The sequence below is a fragment of the Hyperoodon ampullatus genome, assembly GCF_949752795.1.
Source record: "Hyperoodon ampullatus genome assembly, chromosome: 6".
In the NCBI taxonomy this organism is placed as follows: domain Eukaryota; kingdom Metazoa; phylum Chordata; class Mammalia; order Artiodactyla; family Ziphiidae; genus Hyperoodon; species Hyperoodon ampullatus.
The window spans coordinates 70,722,872-70,742,196 of NC_136919.1; the positions used below are offsets into that span (position 1 = coordinate 70,722,872).

At 40.7% G+C, this 19,325-nt stretch overlaps 1 protein-coding gene across 1 annotated transcript in view; it reads right to left on the bottom strand.

Annotated features, from left to right (window-relative positions):
- The window catches only part of PDCD1LG2 (programmed cell death 1 ligand 2), a gene marked incomplete at both ends in the record, with an annotated part of 86,048 nt that extends 67,350 nt beyond the window's left edge, over positions 1-18,698 (bottom strand). Inside the window, 2 exons of the mRNA XM_079706443.1 lie at positions 9,577-9,882; positions 18,644-18,698. Coding sequence (XP_079562569.1) covers positions 9,577-9,882; positions 18,644-18,698 — 361 coding nt within the window. The remainder of the gene's footprint in view (positions 1-9,576; positions 9,883-18,643) is intronic.
- Between the last annotated feature and the right edge of the window lie 627 nt (positions 18,699-19,325).

The following is a 19,325-nucleotide window of genomic DNA, read 5'->3' on the forward strand; positions in this document are numbered from 1 at the left end:
CACTTGATAAATGCTATCATTTTTTTTAAAGACCTGGATTCTGCCTATAAATAGTCAAGAACTGAGTATATTTATACTTCTCTCTAACACACACACACACACACACACACACACACACACACACACACCCTTCTGTGCAGTGGATGCTGAATGAATTAATCAGATATGCCTCGCTGCCCTCTAGAAAACTGAGATATAAAATAGACACAAGTGACATTGAGAGCACCAGGAAGACACAAGGACAAATTGTCCAGTTATCTTAGATGATAGCTAAAAATAAATAAATATTAACCACATACGCAGATACCAGGGAGTGTGAAAAGTAACCTGCTGATTTTTGGTGAAAGGACGAGGGAGTGAGCACTAGCTCTCATCAGGTAGGAAATACTTCTTTAAGAAAGAATTTCAATACAATCTTTGAAGTAAAGATGTATATATGGCACAGATATGATGAAACTTTTTTTTTTGTTAAATTTTTGGGAGGAGTATAAATGAGCACAAACTGCGAAAAGCGATTTTATATTAAAATAATGCTAACAGCCATGTGGAAAATATCAAATATGTATAATTTACTAAGTGTTTTCTAGGTGCTGAGTTCATGCCCTGTGCTTTTACATTCTGTGGAGGTGGAAGGAAGATTCATTCCCTTCTCCACAATTTTTGCTTTTTGAGAACCTCCCTTGTGCGTCTCTGTGTTATGGGTTGCTAATAGGATTAGTTATAGCCAAAGTCACTCACTGAGTCACGGGTCACTGGAGAGTAAGGTGACTGTGTCTTGAAGTGCTGTTTATAACCTGTGGCCTTCTCTTGAAGTTCTTTCCATGCCATTAAGAGTAGTTGCCCGGGCCTGCTGGCCTGCCTGCCTCAAAAATCTCTCACATCTTTCCCACCCACAGTGTTCCAGCTTCTGCTTGTGACTGGGTGGGTGGGGCAGATTTTCTTATCTATGAGTCTGGATGGATAACTTCAGGGACTGATCTGAAAACCTGGACTCAGTTTAAGACAAGGGAGCAAGAAACAAGAGTTCCCTATTCTGAGTCATGTTCTCCAGTGCAAATTATCAGAGAATCTCCAAAGTGGGGAGAGGGGAAAGGGAAAGATTATGTGCTCATCTAGTTGTTAATTTTAAAAAATGGAGTTCATTTCCATTTGGCTACTGATTCCTCTGGGTATAGCTCACTTAGTCAAGAACTTAGAGAGGAGCAGGGGTGAGTAGCTCTAACTATTGACTCCATCCTCTTAATATACCTTATCTTGCTTAAACCACCCAAGGACCTTAGGAGGTAGGAAAATTTCATATTCCAGTAATAAATAAGGAAACAGCTGGAATATGGGGTGGTGGGGGAGCTTTGAACTCATGTCCTTCATGGGTACAGCATTCTGAATTCTGCACTGGGATCATCACAAGAGGATGATTCTCTATGTAATCACAAAAGCCTAGGGATGAAGCAACATACATGGGAAGAGAGATATGTTTCCCAGGGGGACTTTGAAGTACCCAGAAGTAGAAGAATTAGGTTCTGAAGCAGCCTACTGAAGGTCTTGAAGTAGTTAGACCCACTAGTCTCCTTGGAGCCAATTTTGGTCTACCTCTAGCAATCCATCAGTATCTGAAGCATGCATTTTGAGTACTCACTTTATCTAATTTTATGTTATTTTATCTACACTTATTGTCCCTTCATTTGATGTCCTCTTATAATCATTTAATCCTATTATGTTGTAGATTATTTCTGTAAGCTCTGGGGCTTTGGAGGGGCATAGAGTAGAATAAATGGATTCATAGGAGTAGTGTGTTACAGGTGAGGGCTTGGCCTGCTCCAGCAAGGTAGCTCAGGACAAGATGCTGGTCTTGGTTGCTAAGCTGGTAGGTGATTTCAGAGGTAGGAGGGCCATGAATCAGGAGCTGGCTTAGGCTTTGACTTGGGATATATAAATAAGGGAAGAGATGAGAGAGATGTTCAACTAAAAGAACCGGTGAGAAACGATGTGACTGACAGGGATTGATTTCCAAAATATACAAACAGCTCATAGAGCTCAATATCAAAGAAACAAACAACCCAATCAAAAAGTGGGCAGAAGACCTAAATAGACATTTTTCCAAAGAAGACATACAGATGGCCAACAGGCACATGAAAGTACACTCAACATCGCTAATTATTAGAGAAATGCAAACCAAAACTATAATGAGATTATCACCTCACACCAGTCAAAATGGCCATCATCAAAAAGTCTGTAAATAATAAATGCTGAAGAGGGTGTGGAGAAAAGGGCACCCTCCTACACTGCTGGCAGGAATGTAAATTGGTACAGCCACTATGAAGAACAGTATGGGGGTTCCTTAGAAAATTAAAAATAGAGTTACCATATGATCCTGCAATCCCACTCCTGGGCATATATCCAGAAAAGATGAAAACTCTAATTCGAAAAGATACGTGCACCCCAATGTTCACAGCAGCACTATTTACAATACCCAAGACATGGAAGCAACGTAAATGTCCATTGACAGATGAATTGGTAAAAAAGATTCCATTGTATGGTACATACATACAATGGAATATAACTCAGCCATAAAAAAGAATGAAATAATACCATTTGCAGCAACATGGATGGACCTAGAGATTATCATACTAAGTGAAGTAAGTCAGACAGAGAAAGACAAATATCATATATCACTTATATGTAGAATCCAAAAAAGTGATACAAAAAAACTTATTTACAAAACAGAAATAGACTCATAGACATAGAAAACAAACTTATGGTTACCAAAGGGGAATGGGGGAGAGGGATAACTTAGGAGTCTGGGATTAACAGATACACACTACCGTATATAAAACAGATGAACAACAAAGATATACTGTATAGCACAGGGAACTATATTCAATATCTTGTAATAACCTATAACGGAAAAGAATATGAAAAAGAACACATATATATATCTGAAACACTTTGTTGTACACACTAACACAACATTGTAAATCAACTATACTTCAGTTTGAAAAATAAAAATTTTTTAAAAGAATGAGCAAGGTTTGGGGGAGGGACAGGAGCACACACCCTACATTTATGTAATATTAAAGATGTCTCCACAGCCTCTTTCTTATTAGGGAAATGGCTGAAAAGACATCATTATAAGCAATACACAATGGGGAAACTGGACTGAGGGTGACATTCTTAGAAAAAGTGAGTAAATTTTAAAATTTCAGAAGTGGAAGTGATCTTAAAATTTGATTAGTCCAACTTCCTGCTCAACAAGAAGTATCTTCTACGGCAGCTTTGCTAGATAACTACCTTGATGAATGTTTCACATGTACTTGGAAACAATGTGTATTCTGCAGTTGTTGGGTATAAATTTTATATATGTCAATTAGATCAAGATGGCTAATTGTGTTGTTCTACTCTTCTATTTTCTTTTTTGTGTGTTCTACCAGTTATAACAGAGATGAGTTGAAATCTCCAAATATGGTTATGGATTTGTTTATTTCTCCTTTTAGGTCTGTCAATTTTTGTTTTATATATTTTGAAGCTATATGGTTAGATGTATACACATTTAGGATCGTTACATTTTCCTGTTGAATTGATTTTTTCTATCATTATGAAATGTCCCTTTTTATCTTTAATAATACTTTTCTTCTTGATATTAGTAAACTGCTAGATAACTAACTTTTGGTTAAACACATCTGTGAATGGAAACTCTTACTTCCAGAAGCAGTCATTGCCACAATTAGACAATAAGAAAGTTAAACTTTCATTGGGAGGATCATCCTTACACCAAGTCAAATTTTGCCTCATGGTAGCTTCAACCCATTGGTACTTGCCTGGTTTAGCAAAACAACATATGGTAAGCATAGTAGTTAAGAACATGGGCTTCAGAGTCGGAAAGGTTTGACTAGGCTTAAGCCAAGCGGTGGTTACGTGACGTGTCAAGCCTCAGTTTTCTCATTTGTAAAATAAGTACGACAATACTTATCCTTAACAGGGGTGTGAGGATGATTAAATGAGTTAGGTACCTAGAACTTATTAAATAGTCAGTTAGTACTGGCAATTATTATTATCTCTTTCATGTGACAAAGCCCTTCAGATATTTGAAGATCACTGGCAAGACCCCATATAGTCTTTCCACCTCTTAGGTAAAACATGCCTACTTCCTTCAACCATATCTCACAGGACATAATTTTCAGCCCCAGTTCCAGATAGCAGTCTTTAGATACACTCTGTTTTTGCCAGTGTAACACGACCTATATTCCAGATATTATCTAAGCAGCACAAAGTATAGTGTGACTAATTATTTCCTATGTGCTGAGTACACTTCAGGCCCAACACAGGGTTTTAAAGCAGCCTAAGGTTGTAAGATCGATTTCGTTGAGTGATCTACTGCCCAGCTAGATTGGCTAAACAGACCTCTTGTCACTTGGAGATGGTCTCCAGGTTGACCCAAGACCTCTGTTGCCCCTTAGTCAACAACTACTACTTGTTCAGTCGGTTATAGATCCAGTCAACTACACTATTATTCATCCCATGTTTTACCACTTTATGCACAAGGTGTGTGCTGTGTGCGTCCTGGGCCTGTTTGCCCTTAGATCAGTCCCTCAGTTTCTGCTCTGTATGGTGGGAAGGCTGACTCCTGCAGGCTGTGTATCCCAGGCTCGTGACAGCCAACAGCAGGCATAGTGGGAAGACGGGAGAGTGAGCAGGAGGAAGGAGAATGAGTGTTTCTCCCCCATACTTTATGCTATAAGGCCTCTCCAGCAGCAGCCACAGCTCTTCCCTGGCTCCAGATACCACTGGACAGGCCCACTTGTGTTTCACCCCTGGGCCCATTAACTCTGCCTTCCCCCTGTTCCTCCAGCCCAGCAGTGGTGATAGCAGCTTCCTGCTTTTGCTAATTGGTGATTTGCCTCCCTAGTCCCCATTTGGCTTCTCAGTCTGTTCCATCAAAAGAATTACTATTTTCTGATTTCAATTTCCATTGGTTTAAATGGTTTCTGTTATCCCAGTTGTCTCTATAATTCAAATGTTACTGGCAACTCTAGCATTTCTGAAATAAAGATAAGCTTTATTATCTTTACTATATGTTTTAGTACTATATTATCTTTACTACTGTACATAGTATCATCTGCTTTATCATCATAATGACCATAACTAAGGTGAAAAGATGTAGTTTTACATGCATTAATCTTAGAGAATCCTGGCAGGTTTCTAGTAGTCACTGAAAGAAATCTTTTAGGATGGCTCTCAATTGGTCTGTTAAATGGCCTGGGGAGGAACATCAGGTTAAACAGTTTGTAATTCCCAGGAGCTTTCTCCCCTTCAAAATTCAGGATATTGTTTTCTTAACTCAGGGTTTCCTTAGTCCCTTCAGTTTCCCCAAGGGAGAAAAGACACCGAGAGCAGATTTAGCCCCATTAGTAAGTTTTTTTAGCAAATGCTTTCTCTGGGCCTAGAGGCTAAATGTACAGACATCATTTCACTACCAAGTTGCTTTTCTCGGGCTGTTCTCCTCCCTATGCCCTCTGCCACCTGACTTCCCCTTTTAGGGTGAAGGCCATTTGTCTTGCAAGAGAAAACGGAAACTATGCTGCCACCTTCCTCCACTTGTTGAAGTTGTACTCTATCTGTCTTGGGCCTTTTTGTTGATTTAAGGTACGTCTGTAAGCCTCAGCCTGCTCAGGCCTTCAGGCTGGTTTGGCCCTTCTGTTCTTAGTACCTGCTCTGTGTCTATCTCGGATCCTTGCTCAGGCCAGTTCTCAACCTGTGGGCTCAATCCCTGGCTTCTCAGGGCCTCTGTACCCTTTTCTTCAGTCGTGCTCCCTGGCCTTCTTCCGACAGATTTCTAATTGCCTTGGGATTGCAACCCGGCCTTTCAAAAACTGCAACCTTCTCTTACTGTCTCTTCTAGACTCTCTAGCCATGCTACCTAGCAATTTTTTTCCTGTCCTTATGAAATCAATTCTCTTTTCACTATATTTAATACGAACTGTTGCCCAGACATCAAAGAAAATGCTATAAACCTATTTTCAAGGTGTATGCCAAAACTTAGGCATTTTAAACACAAAGCACATCCTTCCTCTAGTCTTGTTCTATGTAAGTGCACCCTAACTGGACTCCCAGATCTCCCCTGCTTCCTTCAGACACCCCTCATCTGGGTAGAATATCCTTATGTGCTGGTCTTCAATCTTTTTTTTTTTTTTGCTTGTATTTCTCCTAAAACAATTGTGATGCAGTGTGCTCCTTCTCACATATTTATTAAGTTCATTCTTAGAATATATCATAGGTTTCTATATTGGAAAAATATACGATGTTTAGCCCATTATAAACACATATTTTTAGTAAGGCAATTATTTCACTCTTTACAAATGCATCCAATGTCACCTAGAAATCAAAGAAGGTGTCTTTCATACACACCACCATCCACTGAAAAATACATACAAAAATTCTTCTCTAATGGTCAGAACTTTACATTGTTTCTTTTTATTCCTCGAATATCAGTTCCCATTCCACTTCTGCAGAATTTTATCCTAATGCAACACGTTTGAACACTCTTTTGGTGATTATCCTTTTGTTTCTTTGCAACAACAAAACATGTATAGCTATTGAAATTAAATTTTTTTTCTTGTGACCATGAGGCTTTAAGTGTTCAAAGTTTTCTTCTGCATTGAAATCTAATTTCCATTATTATCAGTACATGTAAAATCAAAACATAAAATATTATGAATATTGATAATTATTAAACATAAAAAAAGTTTACCGGAAATGTATCTTTTAATGGGATGGATGGGGCTCTCTTTTTCAATCTGTTCATGAATCTGAGGATGCATATGACTTATGGTTGGAATGAGACAAGGTTCAGCATCAATTCTATTTCTATTTTTCATTTTTTGTAGCTATAAGGGCTAAGGAATCTTGCTTATATGAATAAGTAGGTGGGAATGGAAGAAGTTCGGTTATAGTATTATCATTTCATTCTTTGAAAGACATGATTTATATGACAAAAAATTACTTTATTTTTTATTATCAGCTGTTAACTCTATTAGGGCCTCCTTCAATTTTGTTGAAAACAGAGAATTTGATACCTCCTGGTTTGCAGAAGGATTTGTTAGTCATTACAATTTGGTACGGTGTCAATATTTCCAATCATTCTTTTGTTTATCACTATGGAGGATTTTATACCTCAGGGCAATGCACTGTATTCATGATGGGTGAAAGGGAGGTTCTTTTATGAAGTGGGTAAAGCAAAAATAAAAGAGGAAGTGTTTTAGGAGAACCCCAAGAGCCTTGCCTGGAAGGCATATTCTCAGGCACACTCAATTTGGGGAACGAGTACTTGGGGAAGATGAATATATAGAAACTAATTTCCTAAAACTGCCTATGCTATGCATCCCATAGAAAGTCTTTGTGATCCCATATACTCTAGCTGAAAGATCATTAAGGGTTTAAGGAATTAATTAACTAATTAATTAATTAAGGTTTGAGGAATAAATCTGTTCCTCACCTGATTCATCCCTGGTCTAGATGAGGAAGCAGGCAGAGTGCCCTCCCATGGATGAGGGACATCCCTCAGCCTGAGCGAGAAAGAGTGGGACTGGTACCAAATTGCCCAAAAACCCTAGGTGCATTATAACACTCAAATAGACATCAACAAACATGGGGCAGTGATTTAGGGGTGCAGATACCCAAGTACACTAGGGGATTGTGAGGATGTAGAGCCCTCTCTCCTCCAGTTGACTGAACTCAGACTAACTTCAATGCTCTGGAGTTCCTCCCAGTTGATGCCTGTTTTTAGGAAATGCAATAAAGATAGAAGGCAGTTACATCCAGCTAAGGGCTTTCCTGATGACTCACTATTAGTTGAGATGTGAGAGGGCACCATCCCTGCAGTAATTGAGGGTCCTTGATCCAAACCTCTGGGCACTCACCATATGCCAAGCACCATGCTCAGTTCTTTATGTTCATTATCTCTTTTAATTTTTACAATAATCCTATGTGGTAGATGCTACTATTGCTATTCTTTTACAAATAAGAAAAATGTGAGATTAAGAGAGGTGAAATAACCTGCCCAAGGTCAGGTGAAAACAACATTCAACCTCATGTCTAATTATTCTAGCTTGTCCTTCTTTATACCAGATCATAAAGTCACCCCACTGCTGTCAAGGTCAATGGTCTTTAGGGACCAAAATCCACAGACCCTCCAGAAGACAGAACATATCCTCTGAGTGTAATGTGTGGAATAGGGAGGGGACAGAGAAAAACTGGCATAGGTTAACTCAGACCAGTCAGCGAAGGCTGAAAAACATAAGCCAATGAACAGAGCCAAATCTATTCTTCTACAGTTGTTATATGTCTTTCCTCAAATGACCTTTCCCAGAACAAACAAGAACTTGAAGATTCTCTTCAGATTTAGGTTCTTGGCTCATGTTGTGGTGGAGAGAGCCCTCAACCCGGAGGAATGGGGACAGCTATTGATTCACTGGCTCCCTCAGGCTACCCATTTCAATTCTCCGGACTTCAGCTGTTTCATGTGCAATAGATTAGGCTGGGACTAGAGTAGCATTTTCCAAACTTTTTAGACTATGACCCAGAGTGAGAAAAAAATTTATCACACCACGAGCCAAAATGCACACGCACGCACATGCACACATACACACACACCCCTCTGAAATAATTTGTGTTTCACAAGACAACACTAAGCCCTACTATGTGATGCCCTGATATATTCTATTCTATTCATTCGGTTCATTCATTTTATTGGTAAAAAACACCCACCTGGTTGCTACTCATTAAACTGATATTTTAATCTGTTAATGAGTGGCAAATCATGGTTTAAAAAACTCTGGACTTGGGGCTTCCCTGGTGGCGCAGTGGTTGAGAGTCCGCCTGCCGATGCAGGAGACACGGGTTCGTGCTCCGGTCTGGGAAGATCCCACATGCCGCGGAGCGGCTGGGCCTGTGAGCCATGGCCGCTGAGCCTGCACGTCCGGAGCCTGTGCTCAGCAACGGGAGAGGCCACAACAGTGAGAGGCAAAAAAAAAGCTCTGGACTCTGAAAGAGTAGTTTAATATCAAGTCAGTATTGTTCCTGTGAATTAGGCAAAACTTATCTTTGGTACCCTTCCACCTTTCCCCCTCATTTTCCTGGCTTTCTGTAGACAGTTTTATTCCTTCTACCCCTATTTACTCTCACCTCCACTGCTTTATACTCAGATATCAAAAAATATTTCTGGGCCTCCCTGGTGGCGCAGTGGTTGAGAGTCCGCCTGCCGATGCAGGGGATACGGGTTCGTGCCCCGGTCTGGGAGGATCCCATATGCCGCGGAGCGGCTGGGCCCGTGAGCCATGGCTGCTGAGCCTGCGCATCCGGAGCCTGTGCTCCGCAACGGGAGAGGCCACAACAGTGAGAGGCCCGCGTACCACAAAAAAAAAAAAAAAAATATTTCTGAGCAGCTGCTTTTGTTTTCTCTGAGGTATCTCTGTCTCTTTATAGCTATCCTCCCAGTTTTGGCTTGAGCTTGTTACTTGCAGCTAATGCAGGTCCTGTGTTGGAGAGATGCCGCCATGTATTCCAGTCCCTGAAACTACTCACCTTTGACTTTCAGAGTCAGGTACTTGTAGTCCCAGGCGATCCCATAGATGATCAGGCAGCGGTACTGCCCTGCATCCCTCACTTGGACTTGGGGGATGTGGAACAAAGCCTTCCCCAGGGGCAGCTGCTCCTCCAGCAAAGTGGCTCTTTCACTGAGCAAGGTTGTATCATTTTCCACCTTTTGCAAACTGGCTTTTAAATCTCCGAGTTCCATATGACCTCCGGTGTCAAAATCACACTCCAAGGTCACATTGCCACCATAGTCTACCGTGTACATTTCCTTCGGGACTGTCACTGTGAATAAAGCTGAACAGAAAATAAGACATTCTCAGATTGTCTGCCTTCACATTTCAGTTCTGTACAGAGTGGGACCTGAGGAGACCCATCCCACCCCCGTTTCCCAAGAGATACCTGTCATTATCTGGGCATTTGTGAAGGTTCCTTTCTCTCCTTTGCCCCATCCATTCTGGGAAAGAGTAGAATTCTTGATCTGCTCTGAGGTAGTTCTCGCCTCTCAACACTCCTCACCTGTGCAGCTGACGGCCTTCCTACCCCCTATTATCCAGGCTCATTTTCTTCATATGGGTCAAATTAAATCATGCCCTGCCAAATTCTACCTCCTCTCACCAGTGATAGTAATAATAACTATCACCCATTGAGTTCTTACTAGGTGTTAGGCCTCTGCTAACACATGATCTCTTTTAGTCTCCCCAGGAAGCCAGTGATGTAGAGCTATCTTCTCTTTAGAAAATGAAGCTGAGACACAAAAAGGTTAAGCAACTTGCCTAAGATTGCACAGCCAGGATCAGACCCAGGTATTGTTAAGTTCAAGCGCTCTTAACCAGCACATCATACAAGTCTACTGTAGAAGCGTCTTTTCTATCAATAAGAGGAAAGAAAGAATGGAACTAATACTTAGTATATACCTACTATGTGCCAGCCACTGTTCTAGGCTCTTTATAACTATATCATTGGGACTTCCCTGGTGGTCCAGTGGTTAAGACTCCATGCTCCCAAGGCAGGGGGCCTGGGTTCGACCCTGCATGCCTCAACTATGAGCCCGCATGCTGCAACTAAAAAGATCCTGCATGCAGCAACGAAGATCCCAAGTGCTGCAACTAAGACCCAGAGCAGCAAAATAAATAAATAAAATTTAAAAAACCTATGTCATTTAATACTGAAAACACAAGCATGAAACATGTATTATCATTACTGTTTTATAGTTGAGGAAACTGGGTCAAAGAGGTTTGCTCCAGGATGTACAGTTAGTAAAGGTAAAATTCAGAGCTAGTCAGATGGTTGACTTCAAAATCTGTAGCCTTTGAAACAGTATTTCCCAAAATGTGAGGCACATACTTCTAGAAGTATGCAAAATGATTTTAGATACGGCAGAATCAAGGCCCAAAGGGAGTTGGATTATTCAGAGAGGAATTTATTCCCTCTTCAATTCTATTTCAATTCTTCAAATTACATATAATTTGCAACTAGACTCTCACATCTCTAACAATGGTTCTTTTTCTTTTTCTTTTCTTTTCTTTCTTTATTTTTGGCTGCTTCGGGTCTTCGTTGCTGTGCGCAGGCTTTCTCTAGTTGTGGCGAGCGGGTGCTACTCTTCGATGAGGTGCGTGGGCTGCTCACTCCGGTGGCTTCTCTTGTTGCAGAGCATGGGCTCTAGGTGCGTGGGCTTCAGTAGTTGTGGCTCGCGGGCTCTAGAGCACAGGCTCAGTAGTTGTGGCACACGGGCTTAGTTGCTCCGCAGCATGTGGGATCTTCCCAGACCAGGGCTCAAACCCGTGTCCCCTGCCTTGTCAGGTGGATTCTTAACCACTGTGTCACCAGGGAAGTCCTATTTTTCCTTTTAATAAAACAAGAAGCTCTCAGGCAGATATTATTATCTGGGTAGAATTTAATAGCACCACTTTACTTTCATTGCATTTATTTTTGCTCATATCTCTATTTACCTGTACCAGTGATACTGGTTTTCCATTTACCACAAGGGTAGATTGTTTTGTTCAAAAAATAAAGGCTCAGTTGATTTAGATAATTATACAAAAACAATAGCACAAAGAGTAGTCAAACATGGCAAAACTAATGAAAGTAGTGTATGCATGAATAAATTGTGATAAATTGTACAAAATTATGCTGCTTCCATTATTAATGAGTGGATAGGCATTAAGACTGAGTGTAAGATCTCGAAGTAGCTTCTGAATTGTGACAGAAGATTAGATCAAATTATGTTCAGTAGAGCTTACTCCATTAATCCACTCATTTAATCAGTCAAAACATCCACTTATATTTGGGGATGGCTTCTAAGAATATGCTATTTGAGTGGTTGTTTCCACATAAAACATGGTATGGAAAGAGCTTGGGATTTAGTGACAGATGAACCTGGGTTCAAATTTTGACTGTATCAGGATTATGAGCCTTTTGATCTTGATCATGCCATTTAAACTCTATGAGTCTCAGCCTCTTTATCTTTAAAGGTTGAAGATAACATCTACCTGTCAGCATTGTGGGGAAAACTAGACAAAATGGCACATGTGAAGTGCCTTATTTTGGCAGGTGGTAGGTAGTCAGCACACTTTCTTTTGTACAATGTTTCAATTCTTGAGAAAGTGGTATTCGGACCACCCTGGATAACAGATTTCACAGTATAAATAGTTTTGGGGTTTTCTGTTGCTTCAATGATTCACATCACAATTCTCTTCTGACTGGAGTTTTTCCTCCTACCATCCTGCAAATCTTTGAAGGCAGTGACCAGGTTGAATTTGCTTTGGCGTCTCCAGTGCCTAATACATACTAAATTCCAGTTAAGGGTTTAACATAAAATGACAAAAAGGGGGAGAGGGAGAAACAAATGGATGAGCCTCCCCATATTCACTTTTGCTTTCCTCTCATCAAACAGCAACTTGCCCCCAATTGCACAAACTGGCATTCTTAATCACCACCCAGCACACGTGAGAGTGTAGTGCACACACTTGAGTTTTTATCAAAAATGAATGATGAGCTTATATCTTGCCTCCAACCCCTGTTTTAACCACAACTAGAACATTAGCATGCCTTTCTGACAGAGATCTATGATACAAAATGGAGTTCACAGCTGCCTGGTATTCTTTTTTTTTTTTTAATTCTTGCTCTTTTTTTTTTTTAACTTTATTTATTTATTTATTTATGGCTGTGTTGGGTCTTCGTTTCTGTGCAAGGGCTTTCTCTAGTTGCGGCAAATGGGGGCCACCCCTCATCGCGGTGCACGGGCCTCTCACTATCGAAGCCTCTCTTGTTGCGGAGCACAGGCTCCAGACGCGCAGGCTCAGTAATTGTGGCTCACGGACCTAGTTGCTCCACGGCATGTGGGATCTTCCCAGACCAGGGCTCGAGCCCGTGTCCCCCGCACCGGCAGGCAGATTCTCAACCACTGCGCCACCAGGGAAGCCCTGCCTGGTATTCTTTTGCGCAGGATGGGTGTGGGGGCAGGCTACAATGTGAGTGCTTCTGTGTAAAACAATGCCAATTCAGCATTTGCTTGGCCAGGTTGAGAAGACTCTGGGACGATACATGTGAGAAAAGATGCCGTGCTTCCGAATTTCCCGCATGATTCCATTTTGTGGAGTTCCCTGAACACTTGTAATAACTCTCACCGGAGTCTCCGTAATAGGATACTCTTTAAAGTAGATTCCTTTATGATTAGAATCATCTCCAAATACTTGAGTTATTAAGTCCCCTTATAATTAAAACAGAACTGCCTGATACCAAATCCACTCTGCCCTGGAGAATAATATTTATTTATTCATTCTCAAATATGTATTAACCATATTCTATTCACCAGGTTCAGGAATTTACACTACTTTTACTCTCCTCATAGTACTTCCTTCTCTTATTTTATTACACATGATATAACAAGAAACAGGGAAGAGAAATGGGGCTTGCAGGGAAGGTTAATTGCTGAGCCTGAGATTTAACAAGAATCAGAGGACTTTGGGTGTAGTCTCTATTGAATTTATTTAGTAGATTTATTTACCACACTTATACTTTCTTCTCATGAGAGGAGGAACGCCTCTAACTTCCTCTGGAACTCCCCATAGCATACAGCAGAACTCCCCTCTTCACTGTCTGGGCCTTTGAAAAAAATCCATTTTCTGCTTGCTTTTCCCCTCTGCCTTGTGCAGAGTGTGTGTGTATATACAGAGGTTGGAAGCATAAAGTATGCTACCTCTCAGGCAGGTGATATTTTCCATATAATGTTCACAAGAGGAAAGAGCAACTGGCAAAGATGAATCACATATCTGAGTCGCTCAGAATAACTAGAAGATTAATTGTTAGTTGGTCTATTTTGCCCCAACTAAAGCTTCTAAGACATGCAAAGCTTCGAGCTTGATTACTCAATACAAAATGACAAGATTAGGAAATGTAATACTAAAATATTCTTACTTATTGTAAATTACAGAGGAAATCAAAACACTCTTGCAAGCAATTCTGTGAAGAGGTTTTTCTCAAGCTTGGCTGCACATTAAAATCACTAATGAGAGGGCCTCAACCTTGCATCATAAGAATCACCTGGGAAGCTTTTAAAACACACTAATGCTCAAACCCCACTTTGGATCCTCTAAAATTAAATTCTAATTATTTTGTGAGGCGAGCATCAATTAAAAAAAAAAAATTTCCCTAGGAGCTTCTAATGTGCAGGGAGCATTGAGAAACCATTGGTTGGACAAATAAAACACCTGTACTTGCAAACATTTTTTACCATCCTGCCATCCAAAGTGTTGTCCTCAGTTTTCCCTGGGAGCTAGTTAGGAATGCAGAATCTCAGCCCATGCCCTGGACCTAGAGAAGCAGAATCTGCATTTTAACAAGGTTGGGGTGATTCACATGCACACTGACATTTGAGAAACAGAGTTATAACACTGGTTTGCATTTGGACTGTGACTGGGAAGTAGAGTAAAAGATAACATTTATTAAACTCAATGAACGAGACACTGGGCTAAACTGTACATCACCATTTCATGTTCCCAAAACTCTGCAAGGTAGGAGTCACTACCCCCATTTTACAAATGGGGAAACTGAGGCTTAAAGAAATGATACAACTTGCCCAAAGTAAAAAAGTGGGAGCTCATGGAGTTGGAATTCAAATTCATATCTCTGTGTGTTGAAAGCTTGTACTTCTAACAGATAGGACTATATATCTACTGGCATGTGTATACTACATACATGAATGAAATAGATATACTTTTCAGCTTTATAATAAGGAAAAGACATTTGTTTTCTATTTCATATGTCACCTGGTTATTAAACGTCAACCTAGCATTGAACTCCTGATGTCATCAGACAAAGGAGAAAACTGGAAAGTTTCCACAACTGCAAATTAAGCCAACAAAACGTTCATTTGGTCATCTTGACTAAATTAAAGGGCAAAGGACTTGGTCAGAGCATGAAAAATTAATACATGCACGTTCTTTAGATTAAAGTAGCTGGCTTGAGTAATGCTGGAGCCTTTCTGAAAGTTCTTGGGGGAAGTTCGCCTTTTATTTGCAGTCAGGGCACCAATGGAGTCAGACCTGTCACATCTCCAGGAAACACAAAACAATTTATTTGCATTACCTCCCAAGAAAGCTTCCTCTTTAAGCTAATTTTATACCTTTTTTTCCCATTAACAACAGAAGCTTAAGTGTTTACAGACTTCTTAAGGTATTTTGAAAGGCGAGGATGGGTGTAGGCAGGGAGGGGAGGGGGGACTGCTTTACACAGCCAGCCTTCAGAAAGCTGTAGTTCCTGGTTTAGAATAGATGCTGCTCTGGTCACTTGACGCATGCACTCCTCTTAGCAGGAATGCTGCATGAGACATCTTGTCTATTAGAAATCCCTTCCCCAACCTGATTCTTCTGCTTTCTATACCTCAGGGGTCAGCAGATATAGTTTTGGAGGTCAGCTATAGGCTAAGTGGAGTGACCCAGGGTGTGGTCCCTGCCCTAGAGTTACCTCAAGCATCACCCTGGTCATGTGCTTCCTGGGTTTTATTCTTCTCTGGTGGATGAAGAAAGAAGGAAACATCAATGAAAGACATAAGACTGGGGTTCCTTTTTCCTTCAAGACATGACAAAGTACAAAAATAAATATTTTGCCTTAAATGCATCTGGGTAACAAGATGTCCTTAGGTTTTGAAATGAAAATATAAGAAAAAAATTGAACTACAACACTACAGTAATAAAAGAGTGAGTGATATAAGTGAAAGGATATACACATAGATCAATAGAACAGAACAGAAGGTCCAGAAAAAGACCCACACAAATATGGCCAATTGAGTTTTTACAAAGGTGCAAAGGCAATCAACGGAGAAAAGATAGTCTTTTCAGTAAATGAACAAATGGGGCTGGAGCAACCGGATGTCCACATGCAAAAAAAAAAAAAAAAAAAAAAAAAAAAAGCCCCAACCTATACTTCACACTACACAAAAATCAACTCAAGATGGATGGTCAACCTAAATGTAAAATGTACGACTATAAAATATTTAGAAGAAAACATAGAAGAAAATCTTTCAGGTTTTGGGTTAGGCAAAGAGTTCTTAGATATGACAGTCCATCAAAGAAAAAATTTGATAAATTGGGTATCTCCAAAATTAAAATCTTTCCTCTGCAAAAGACACTGTTAAGAGAATGAGAGGGACTTCCCTGGTGATCCAGTGGTAGAGAACCCATCTTCCAATGCAGGGGACGAGAGTTCGATCCCTGGTTGGGAAACTAAGATCCCACATGCCTTGGGGCAACTGAGCCCACGCACCACAACTACTGAGCTCGCATGCCTCAATGAAAGAGCCTGCATGCCGCAAACTACAGAGCCCACGCGCCCTAGAGCCCGCGCACCACAGCTAGAGAGAAGCCCACTCCCCGCAACAAAAGATCCCACATGCCTCAACGAAGATCCTGCTGCCACAACTAAGACCCGAAACAGCCAAAAAAAAAAAAGAGAATGAGAAGATGAGCTACAGACTGGGAGAAAATATTTGTATATCACATATCTGATAAAGAATTTGTATCCAGAATATATAAAGAACTCTCAAAACTGAACAATAAGAAAATAACCCAATTAAAAACAGTCAAATGATTTGATATGCCCTTCACCTAAGAAGATATATGAATGGGCAATAGGCACATGAAAATATGTTTATCCTCACTAGGTACTGGGGAAACGCAAATTAAACCACAGTGAGAAACTTCTACACACCTACTAGAATGACTTAAAAAAGAAAAATGACAATGTCAATACCAAGGGCTGTCAAGGATGTGGAACAATTGGAACTCTCATATTTTGCTGGAGGGAATGCAAAAACAGTACAGATTCTAAGAATTCTACAAATTCTAAAAGTACAGATCCTAAGAACAGGTTTGATGGTTTCTTATAAAGTTAAATATGTACTTACCATATGACTCAGTAATCCCACTCATAGTATTCACCTAAGTGAAATGAAAACCTATGCTTCCACAAAAACCTATATACAAATGTTTATAGCAACTTTATTTATAATTGCCAAAAATAGGAAACAACCCAAAAGTCCCTCAAGTGGGAAATGAATAAACAAAATGTGGTGTGTACCTACAGAGTAATACTACTGAACAACAAAAAGGAATGAACTATTGATTCATATAACAATATGGATAAATTTCAAATGCATTATGCTAAGCAAAAGAAGCCAGACAAAAAGAATATCTAATAAATGATCCCATTTATATGACATTCTGGAAAAGTTACAACGACAGGATAGAGAATAGATCGGTGAGTACCTGGGCTTAAAAGTTAGAGGAGGGTTTTTGTTTGGTGATAGAACTGCTCAGGATCTTGATTGTGGTGGTGGCTATATGACTATGCATTTGTCAAAACTCATAGATGCTTTTATAAAAAAGAGTAAAATTTTACTTTATGTCAATTTAAAAATAAATATTTAAAAAGTGAAATGAAAATATTTTCCAATAGCTTTTCACTTCAATCTTTAAATTATTTTATAGATAACATGGTAGAGCATCCACAGAGCATTCAAGTAAGGAAAGAGTTAATTTTGCCTGTCTCTAAAAATCCCAGCAGGGCAGGGTCTCTTAGAAAGGAAATATCAAGTGTTCCTTTAGCTGCCACTGCAAGGGCAGGGCTGGAGTAAGCAGAATATTGGGGTGTTCTCCAAGGATGGCCCCAAGTCAGTGTCTCTAGTGCCAGACCAGGCTGAGCAGCCCAAGGGAGGGGGAGAAACATGACTGGGGTCACCTGGAAGGGAGGGAAAAGCTCTTCAAAAAGTTATCAATGCCAAAGAAGGCATTCTTTCTCAATGAAAGGCAGAATGTTGGATGACTTCCCATGGGATCGGGGCTGTTCTCATAGAGGAGCTAGCCCCCTTTGTCCACCTCTGTCCTCCTCTCTTACCTACTGGTGTTCACCCACTTTAATGCACTCATGGTCCTGACTGCATATGTGAATAGTCTAAACTACCTTCCCCAGGAAAGCAAAACTCTGAAACTGCTTTCCTCCTTGCTATCCACACCCTCCAGTAGAATATCTTTCTCCAAAATCCAAAGGCATAGCTTTAAGGTTCATTATTCATTTAGATGCAAGGAAGACTCTGAGTTTCCAATTCAAGTAATCCACATTAATGTGTGAATGACCCATAGCTGCTACTGTTGCTTTTTAAAAGAGGAGGTGTCCCCCTGACCTTTGTCTCCTCACTGTCCCTGACAGAAGAAAAAAGGACAGCTTCTTGGCATCTCACCTTTCAGGACACTCAACCCATGCCCTCTTGTGTCAGTTCAGAGGTGCATGGCCTGAATGGTCCTGTCTTCTTGTTACTACCTTTATTGGAAAGTGGGGATAGATGGACCAATATTCTTAGTCCCTGTTTCTGTAAGACAGGGACATGGGTATGCACATGCCACCCTGGGCACCATTCTTTTGGCTGTGCTTATAATAGCTGGTAATCACACTTCCTCTCAAAGAAAGCCTTCAGCTCAAGGACTACATTCTCATCCTTGGCTTCAGCTAGGGGTCATCACCTGTTCCTCCTTCTCAGGCCCCTCCCTTTGACTTTTCTTACCTGCTGTCTGATGAAGCGGCATTCCCAGGCTCAAAATTAGCAGGAGGAGGAACATGTTCTGTACCGGATCTGAAACAGACAATTGAAAGTCTCAGGGCCTTCTGCAGTTTTTCTGGGTCTCATGATTTGGTCATTTGCTCACTTCTGAAAACAGAACAGGGAAATGACTGGTAAACAAATCTTTTGGGGAGGCAGTGGACCATGGTGGAGTAGAGCTGGGAAGAGAAGTTAAAGGGTGATTGCCTAAAGGAGAGGAGAGATGGGGTAAGAAGAAGCGAGGCACCCTTTGTCGATCCAAATTAGAAGCTCATATGAACCAGTGCTCATGAGTTACCCACACAGCTGGTTATCTGTACCTCTTTGCCTCTTCCGTAGTTTCAGTGTAGGCCCTGGAAAACCAGTCTTGTTCATCAGATGAATAATGCACATCATCTTTTCCAGCTGGACTGGAACTCTGTGAGTTGGACACTCAGTGCTCAATAGAACAGAGTTGGATTCTCAATAAATACTTGCTAGTTGACTGAGCAGGTAAAGTTGTCAAGCTCTTTAGAGTGCTGTGATCCAGTGTGCCCATCACCTGAACTACCTGTTACTAAGAGGTACAGGCAGGGATTGCAGAGAACTGCAAACCCAGCTGAGTGGGTGCCAAACCTTAGTCCTGCTTCACCTCTCGTGCTTCTAC